This window comes from Rhinatrema bivittatum, unplaced genomic scaffold (genome assembly GCF_901001135.1).
Source record: "Rhinatrema bivittatum unplaced genomic scaffold, aRhiBiv1.1, whole genome shotgun sequence".
In the NCBI taxonomy this organism is placed as follows: domain Eukaryota; kingdom Metazoa; phylum Chordata; class Amphibia; order Gymnophiona; family Rhinatrematidae; genus Rhinatrema; species Rhinatrema bivittatum.
The window spans coordinates 1-10,259 of record NW_021821362.1 but is presented as its reverse complement, the minus strand read 5'-3'; the positions used below and the strand labels follow the sequence as shown (position 1 = coordinate 10,259).

Below are 10,259 nucleotides of genomic sequence, written 5' to 3'. Positions count from 1 at the left end.
AGGGAGCCCGAGCAGGAGCGAGAGAGGGGGGAGCATGTGCATGAAGCACAGAGAGGCAGGGGAGAGGGGGCAGCGCTAGGGAGCAGGGCGAGAGGCTGCCATGCAGGAGCTGGGCTTCCTGAGGCCCTGCTGGAGGAGGCTGGTGCTGGCCCGGGCTCTGAGCACAGCGGCCCCGGCGCAACCTGCCGGCAAGGTGCAGCCCTTCCAGGCCATCCCCAGCACGGGCAACGCCTGGATCAACCTGCTGCACTTCTGGCGCGAGAACCGCTTCCAGCACATGCACCGCGTCATGCAGAGGAACTTCCAGCGCTACGGACCCATCTACAGGTAGGGGGCGGGAGGGAACCCCCCGACACTTCTCCTACCCCCACCCCTCCCTACCACCAGAACCCCTCACCCCTCCCCCAGCACATGCACCGCGTCATGCAGAGGAACTTCCAGCGCTACGGACCCATCTACAGGTAGGGGGCGGGAGGGAACCCACCGACACTTCTCCTACCCCCACCCCTCCCCCAGCACATGCACCGCGTCATGCAGAGGAACTTCCAGCGCTACGGACCCATCTACAGGTAGGGGGCGGGAGGGAACCCACCGACACTTCTCCTACCCCCACCCCTCCCCCAGCACATGCACCGCGTCATGCAGAGGAACTTCCAGCGCTACGGACCCATCTACAGGTAGGGGGCAGAAGCGGGGGGAACCCACTGACACTTCTCCTACCCCCACCCCTCCCTACCACCAGAACCTCTCACCCCTCCCCCAGCACATGCACCGCGTCATGCAGAGGAACTTCCAGCGCTACGGACCCATCTACAGGTAGGGGGCGGGAGGGAACCCACCGACACCTCTCCTACCCCCACCCCTCCCCCAGCACATGCACCGCGTCATGCAGAGGAACTTCCAGCGCTACGGACCCATCTACAGGTAGGGGGCGGGAGGGAACCCACCGACACTTCTCCTACCCCCACCCCTCCCTACCACCAGAACCTCTCCTCCCCCCTCCCCCATCCTACCCCAGAACCTCTCCTCACCCCTCCCCCAGCACATGCACCGCGTCATGCAGAGGAACTTCCAGCGCTACGGACCCATCTACAGGTAGGGGCGGGAGGGAACCCACCGACACTTCTCCTACCCCCACCCCTCCCCCAGCACATGCACCTCGTCATGCAGAGGAACTTCCAGCGCTACGGACCCATCTACAGGTAGGGGGCGGGAGGGAACCCACCGACACTTCTCCTACCCCCACCCCTCCCCCAGCACATGCACCGCGTCATGCAGAGGAACTTCCAGCGCTACGGACCCATCTACAGGTAGGGGGCGGGAGGGAACCCACCGACACTTCTCCTACCCCCACCCCACCCCCAGCACATGCACCGCGTCATGCAGAGGAACTTCCAGCGCTACGGACCCATCTACAGGTAGGGGGCGGGAGGGAACCCACCGACACTTCTCCTACCCCCCCCCACACCAACCTCCTCCCAGCACATGCACCGCGTCATGCAGAGGAACTTCCAGCGCTACGGACCCATCTACAGGTAGGGGGCGGGAGGGAACCCACCGACACTTCTCCTACCCCCACCCCTCCCTACCACCAGAACCCCTCCTCACCCCTCCCCTAGCACATGCACCGCGTCATGCAGAGGAACTTCCAGCGCTACGGACCCACCTACAGGTAGGGGGCGGGAGGGAACCCACCGACACTTCTCCTACCCCCACCCCTCCCCCAGCACATGCACCGCGTCATGCAGAGGAACTTCCAGCGCTACGGACCCATCTACAGGTAGGGGGCGGGAGGGAACCCACCGACACTTCTCCTACCCCCACCCCTCCCCCAGCACATGCACCGCGTCATGCAGAGGAACTTCCAGCGCTACGGACCCATCTACAGGTAGGGGGCGGGAGGGAACCCACCGACACTTCTCCTACCCCCACCACCAGAACCCCTCCTCACCCCTCCCCCAGCACATGCACCGCGTCAAGCAGAGGAACTTCCAGCGCTACGGACCCATCTACAGGTAGGGGGCGGGAGGGAACCCACCGACACTTCTCCTACCCCCACCACCAGAACCCCTCCTCACCCCTCCCCCAGCACATGCACCGCGTCATGCAGAGGAACTTCCAGCGCTACGGACCCATCTACAGGTAGGGGGCAGGAGGGAACCCACCGACACTTCTCCTACCCCCACCACTCCCTACCACCAGAACCTCTCCTCACCCCTCCCCCAGCACATGCACCGCGTCATGCAGAGGAACTTCCAGCGCTACGGACCCATCTACAGGTAGGGGGCAGGAGGGAACCCACCGACACTTCTCCTACCCCCACCCCTCCCCCAGCACATGCACCGCGTCATGCAGAGGAACTTCCAGCGCTACGGACCCATCTACAGGTAGGGGGCGGGAGGGAACCCACCGACACTTCTCCTACCCCAACCCCTCCCTACCACCAGAACCCCTCACCCCTCCCCCAGCACATGCACCGCGTCATGCAGAGGAACTTCCAGCGCTACGGACCCATCTACAGATAGGGGGCGGGAGGGAACCCACCGACACTTCTCCTACCCCCACCCCTCCCTACCACCAGAACCTCTCCTCACCCCTCCCCCAGCACATGCACCGCGTCATGCAGAGGAACTTCCAGCGCTACGGACCCATCTACAGGTAGGGGGCAGGAGGGAACCCACCGACACTTCTCCTACCCCCCACCCCTCCCTACCACCAGAACCTCTCACCCCTCCCCCATCCTAACCCAGAACCTCTCCTCACCCCTCCCCCAGCACATGCACCGCGTCATGCAGAGGAACTTCCAGCGCTACGGACCCATCTACAGGTAGGGGGCGGGAGGGAACCCACCGACACATCTCCTACCCCCACCCCTCCCTACCACCAGAACCTCTCACCCCTCCCCCCATCCTACCCCAGAACCTCTCCTCACCCCCTCCCCCAGCACATGCACCGCGTCATGCAGAGGAACTTCCAGCGCTACGGACCCATCTACAGGTAGGGGGCGGGAGGGAACCCACCGACACTTCTCCTACCCCCACCCCTCCCCCAGCACATGCACCGCGTCATGCAGAGGAACTTCCAGCGCTACGGACCCATCTACAGGTAGGGGGCGGGAGGGAACCCACCGACACTTCTCCTACCCCAACCCCTACCTACCACCAGAACCCCTCACCCCCCCCCCCAGCACATGCACCGCGTCATGCAGAGGAACTTCCAGCGCTACGGACCCATCTACAGGTAGGGGGCGGGAGGGAACCCACCGACACTTCTCCTACCCCCCACCCCTCCCCTACCACCAGAACCTCTCCTCACCCCTCCCCCAGCACATGCACCGCGTCATGCAGAGGAACTTCCAGCGCTACGGACCCATCTACAGGTAGGGGGCGGGAGGGAACCCACCGACACTTCTCCTACCCCCACCCCTCCCTACCACCAGAACCTCTCCTCACCCCTCCCCCAGCACATGCACCGCGTCATGCAGAGGAACTTCCAGCGCTACGGACCCATCTACAGGTAGGGGCGGGAGGGAACCCACCGACACTTCTCCTACCCCCACCCCTCCCTACCACCAGAACCTCTCCTCACCCCTCCCCCAGCACATGCACCGCGTCATGCAGAGGAACTTCCAGCGCTACGGACCCATCTACAGGTAGGGGGCGGGAGGGAACCCACCGACACTTCTCCTACCCCCCACCCCTCCCCTACCACCAGAACCTCTCACCCCTCCCCCAGCACATGCACCGCGTCATGCAGAGGAACTTCCAGCGCTACGGACCCATCTACAGGTAGGGGGCGGGAGGGAACCCACCGACACTTCTCCTACCCCCACCCCTCCCTACCACCAGAACCTCTCACCCCTCCCCCAGCACATGCACCGCGTCATGCAGAGGAACTTCCAGCGCTACGGACCCATCTACAGGTAGGGGCGGGAGGGAACCCACCGACACTTCTCCTACCCCCACCCCTCCCTACCACCAGAACCTCTCCTCACCCCTCCCCCAGCACATGCACCGCGTCATGCAGAGGAACTTCCAGCGCTACGGACCCATCTACAGGTAGGGGGCGGGAGGGAACCCACCGACACTTCTCCTACCCCCACCCCTCCCTACCACCAGAACCTCTCCTCACCCTTCCCCCAGCACATGCACCGCGTCATGCAGAGGAACTTCCAGCGCTACGGACCCATCTACAGGTAGGGGCGGGAGGGAACCCACCGACACTTCTCCTACCCCCTACCCCTACCCCACCACCAGAACCTCTCATCCCTCCCCCAGCACATGCACTGCGTCATGCAGAGGAACTTCCAGCGCTACGGACCCATCTACAGGTAGGGGGCGGGAGGGAACCCCCCGACACTTCTCCTACCCCCTCCCCTCCCTACCACCAGAACCTCTCCTCACCCCTCCCCCAGCACATGCACCGCGTCATGCAGAGGAACTTCCAGCGCTACGGACCCATCTACAGGTAGGGGGCGGGAGGGAACCCACCGACACTTCTCCTACCCCCACCCCTCCCTACCACCAGAACCTCTCCTCACCCCACCCCCAGCACATGCACCGCGTCATGCAGAGGAACTTCCAGCGCTACGGACCCATCTACAGGTAGGGGGTGGGAGGGAACCCACCGACACTTCTCCTACCCCACCCCTCCCTACCACCAGAACCCCTCACCCCTCCCCCAGCACATGCACCGCGTCATGCAGAGGAACCTCCAGCGCTACGGACCCATCTAGAGGTAGGGGGCGGGAGGGAACCCACCGACACCTCTCCTACCCCCACCCCTCCCTACCACCAGAACCTCTCCTCACCCCTCCCCCAGCACATGCACCGCGTCATGCAGAGGAACTTCCAGCGCTACGGACCCATCTACAGGTAGGGGGCGGGAGGGAACCCACCGACACTTCTCCTACCCCCACCCCTCCCTACCACCAGAACCTCTCACCCCTCCCCCAGCACATGCACCGCGTCATGCAGAGGAACTTCCAGCGCTACGGACCCATCTACAGGTAGGGGGCGGGAGGGAACCCACCGACACCTCTCCTACCCCCCACCCCTCCCTACCACCAGAACCTCTCCTCACCCCTCCCCCAGCACATGCACCGCGTCATGCAGAGGAACTTCCAGCGCTACGGACCCATCTACAGGTAGGGGGCGGGAGGGAACCCACCGACACTTCTCCTACCCCCCACCCCTCCCTACCACCAGAACCTCTCCTCACCCCTCCCCCAGCACATGCACCGCGTCATGCAGAGGAACTTCCAGCGCTACGGACCCATCTACAGGTAGGGGGGGGGGGGGGAACCCACTGACACTTCTCCTACCCCCACCCCTCCCTACCACCAGAACCTCTCCTCACCCCTCCCCCAGCACATGCACCGCGTCATGCAGAGGAACTTCCAGCGCTACGGACCCATCTACAGGTAGGGGGCGGGAGGGAACCCACTGACACTTCTCCTACCCCCACCCCTCCCTACCACCAGAACCTCTCACCCCTCCCCCATCCTACCCCAGAACCTCTCCTCACCCCTCCCCAGCACATGCACCGCGTCATGCAGAGGAACTTCCAGCGCTACGGACCCATCTACAGGTAGGGGGCGGGAGGGAACCCACCGACACTTCTCCTACCCCCCACCCCTCCCTACCACCAGAACCTCTCCTCACCCCTCCCCCAGCACATGCACCGCGTCATGCAGAGGAACTTCCAGCGCTACGGACCCATCTACAGGTAGGGGGCGGGAGGGAACCCACCGACACTTCTCCTACCCCCACCCCTCCCAACCACCAGAACATCTCACCCCTCCCCCATCCTACCTAAGAACCTCTCCTCACCCGTCCCCCAGCACATGCACCGCGTCATGCAGAGGAACTTCCAGCGCTACGGACCCATCTACAGGTAGGGGGCGGGAGGGAACCCACTAACACTTCTCCTACCCCCACCCCTCCCTACCACCAGAACCTCTCACCCCTCCCCCAGCACATGCACCGCGTCATGCAGAGGAACTTCCAGCGCTACGGACCCATCTACAGGTAGGGGGCGGGGGGGGGGGGGAACCCACCGACACTTCTCCTACCCCCACCCCTCCCTACCACCAGAACCTCTCACCCCTCCCCCAGCACATGCACCGCGTCATGCAGAGGAACTTCCAGCGCTACGGACCCATCTACAGGTAGGGGGCGGGAGGGAACCCACTGACACTTCTCCTACCCCCACCCCTCCCTACCACCAGAACCTCTCACCCCTCCCCCAGCACATGCACCGCGTCATGCAGAGGAACTTCCAGCGCTACGGACCCATCTACAGGTAGGGGGCAGGGGGGGAACCCACTGACACTTCTCCTACCCCCACTCCTCCCTACCACCAGAACCTCTCATCCCTCCCCCAGCACATGCACCGCGTCATGCAGAGGAACTTCCAGCGCTACGGACCCATCTACAGGTAGGGGGCGGGAGGGAACCCACCGACACTTCTCCTACCCCCACCCCTCCCTACCACCAGAATCCTCTCCTCACCCCTCCCCCAGCACATGCACCGCGTCATGCAGAGGAACTTCCAGCGCTACGGACCCATCTACAGGTAGGGGGCGGGAGGGAACCCACCGACACTTCTCCTACCCCCACTCCTCCCTACCACCAGAACCTCTCCTCACCCCTCCCCCAGCACATGCACCGCGTCATGCAGAGGAACTTCCAGCGCTACGGACCCATCTACAGGTAGGGGGCGGGAGGGAACCCACCGACACTTCTCCTACCCCCACCCCTCCCTACCACCAGAACCTCTCCTCACCCCTCCCCCAGCACATGCACCCAGTCATGCAGAGGAACTTCCAGCACTACGGACCCATCTACAGGTAGGGGGCGGGAGGGAACCCACTGACACTTCTCCTACCCCCACCCCTCCCTACCACCAGAACCTCTCCTCCCCCCTCCCCCATCCTACCCCAGAACTTCTCCTCACTCCTCCCCCAGCACATGCACCCAGTCATGCAGAGGAACTTCCAGCGCTACGGACCCATCTACAGGTAGGGGGCGGGAGGGAACCCACTGACACTTCTCCTACCCCCCACCCCTCCCTACCACCAGAACATCTCACCCCTCCCCCATCCTACCCCAGAACCTCTCCTCACCCCTCCCCCAGCACATGCACCGAGTCATGCAGAGGAACTTCCAGCGCTACGGACCCATCTACAGGTAGGGGGCGGGAGGGAACCCACTGACACTTCTCCTACCCCCACTCCTCCCTACCACCAGAACCTCTCACCCCTCCCCCAGCACATGCACCCAGTCATGCAGAGGAACTTCCAGCGCTACGGACCCATCTACAGGTAGGGGGCGGGAGGGAACCCACTGACACTTCTCCTACCCCCACCCCTCCCCCAGCACATGCACCGCGTCATGCAGAGGAACTTCCAGCGCTACGGACCCATCTACAGGTAGGGGGCGGGAGGGAACCCACTGACACTTCTCCTACCCCCACCCCTCCCTACCACCAGAACCTCTCATCCCTCCCCCATCCTACCCCAGAACCTCTTCTCACCCCTCCCCCAGCACATGCACCGCGTCATGCAGAGGAACTTCCAGCGCTACGGACCCATCTACAGGTAGGGGGCAGGAGGGAACCCACTGACACTTCTCCTACCCCCACCCCTCCCTAGAACCAGAACCTCTCATCCCTCCCCCATCCTACCCTGGAGCCTCTCCTCACCCCTCCCCCAGCACATGCACCGACTCATGCAGAGGAACTTCCAGCGCTACGGACCCATCTACAGGTAGGGGGCGGAAGGGAACCCACTGACACTTCTCCTATCCCCCACCCCTCCCTACCACCAGAATCTCCCCTCACCTCCATCTTACATCCATGTTACCCCTAGATCCTCCCCTCATCCTACCCACTGCCACTTCTCCTACCGCCCCACCCGAACCCCTCCTCAACCCTGCCACCCATCCTTCCCCCGGATTCTCTCCTTGCTCCTCCCCCCATCCAACCCTTTGATCCTCTCTTCATCCCTCCCCCCAGATCCTCTCCTCACCCCTCGCCCCATGCTATCCCTAGATCCTCTCCTACCCCTCACCCACCCTGGGATCTGCTCCTCTGTGCTTATCCCAGGCTTTACCTCTCACTCCCACACAGCTAAGGATCCTCTGTGCTTATCCCAGACTTTACCTCTCACTCCCACACAGCTAAGGATCCTCTGTGCTTATCCCAGGCTTTACCTCTCACTCCCTCACAGCTAAGGATCCTCTGTGCCTATCCCAGGCTTTACCTCTCACTCCCCAACAGCTAAGGATCCTCTGTGCTTATCCCAGGCTTTACCTCTCACTCCCTCACAGCTAAGGATCCTCTGTGCTTATCCCAGGCTTTACCCCTCACTACCTCACAGCTAAGGATCCTCTGTGCTTATCCCAGGCTTTACCTCTCACTCCCTCACAGCTAAGGATCCTCTGTGCTTATCCCAGGCTTTACCTCTCACTCCCTCACAGCTAAGGATCCTCTGTGCTTATCCCAGGCTTTACCCCTCACTCCCTCACAGCTAAGGATCCTCTGTGCTTATCCCAGGCTTTACCCCTCACTCCCTCACAGCTAAGGATCCTCTGTGCTTATCCCAGGCTTTACCCTCTCACTCCCCTCACAGCTAAGGATCCTCTGTGCTTATCCCAGGCTTTACCTCTCACTCCCCCACAGCTAAGGATCCTCTGTGCTTATCCCAGGCTTTACCCCTCACTCCCCCACAGCTAAGGATCCTCTGTGCTTATCCCAGGCTTTACCTCTCACTCCCCTCACAGCTAAGGATCCTCTGTGCTTATCCCAGGCTTTACCTCTCACTCCCTCACAGCTAAGGATCCTCTGTGCTTATCCCAGGCTTTACCCTCTCACTCCCTCACAGCTAAGGATCCTCTGTGCTTATCCCGGGCTTTACCCCTCACTCCCTCACAGCTAAGGATCCTCTGTGCTTATCCCAGGCTTTACCCCTCACTCCCCCCACAGCTAAGGATCCTCTGTGCTTATCCCAGGCTTTACCTCTCACTCCCTCACAGCTAAGGATCCTCTGTGCTTATCCCAGGCTTTACCCCTCACTCCCCCACAGCTAAGGATCCTCTGTGCTTATCCCAGGCTTTACCTCTCACTCCCCCACAGCTAAGGATCCTCTGTGCTTATCCCAGGCTTTCCCTCTCACTCCCTCACAGCTAAGGATCCTCTGTGCTTATCCCAGGCTTTACCCCTCACTCCCTCACAGCTAAGGATCCTCTGTGCTTATCCCAGGCTTTACCTCTCACTCCCTCACAGCTAAGGATCCTCTGTGCTTATCCCAGGCTTTACCCCTCACTCCCTCACAGCTAAGGATCCTCTGTGCTTATCCCAGGCTTTACCCCTCACTAGGTAACTGCTGTTAGTTTCCTCTCTCTTTTCTTGGAGAAATGTTTTCTGATGTTGATTCTGAGTGTCTCCCACTGCAGTCTCCTAGGATTACCCTCTTTCCAGTGAAGAAAAGGATTCTTGGGCTTTATTTATACTTTTCAGGTATTGACTGTCTCTCTCTATCATATCACCTTCTGTCTGCTCTTCTCTAGGGTGGACATATTTATGCCCTGAATTCTCATTTCAATTGTCTTTTGGTACATTTTGGTCATCTTTCTTTGGACTGTACCCAGCCTGTCTCAATCCTTTGTAAATTATTTCCTCTAAAAGTGGACACAGTATTCCAAGTGAGGTCTCCCTTACAGTGAGGAGGACCCTGAGGGACAGTGAGAGGAGAAGGGCAGGGTATCCTGTGCCTCTCGGTCCCTTGAGAGACCCTGTGAGGGTGGGAGACCTGAAAGCAATGGCTTCCTCTGAGCCTCTCTCACTCACGGTGGGAACAGCATTGTGACAGGCTCAAGCACGCCTTGGGACAGTTACAGGAATGAGATTCAGAGGGGGTAGTATTGCATTCAGCCCACCCCCTCAAGAGCAAAGTTAGGGGCAGAGGCAAATAATGAGAAAACCAGTTAGAAATAAGGAAAGCACATCAGAGCCACGCTGCAGGCTAAGGGGCTTCCAGCTTGGAATCAGTGCCTGCAGCTCCCCAGAAACCAACCCGGTTAAGGCCCACAGGTTGGTAGGAGTACCAGCCAGTAGAGCCAGGGGTACAGAGACTGCCAGCTGCTTACACTGTCGCAGGGCGCTGGGTGGTGGTTAAACATGGGATCGCGTGTCCTGGAGAGAGAGATATCTCACGGGTGCTCGGGCTCTGCAGCTGGCGGCCGGGATGGGAGTGGCCG

At 61.5% G+C, this 10,259-nt stretch overlaps 1 protein-coding gene across 1 annotated transcript; it reads left to right on the top strand.

Annotated features, from left to right (window-relative positions):
• On the top strand, positions 1-9,520 carry LOC115082630 (cytochrome P450 11B, mitochondrial-like). Its single transcript, XM_029586838.1, has 2 exons — positions 1-327; positions 9,456-9,520. Exons 1-2 carry the CDS (start codon positions 101-103, stop codon positions 9,481-9,483), a joined length of 255 nt encoding a protein of 84 aa, XP_029442698.1. The 5' UTR covers positions 1-100; the 3' UTR covers positions 9,484-9,520.
• The last annotated feature ends 739 nt before the right edge of the window (positions 9,521-10,259 follow it).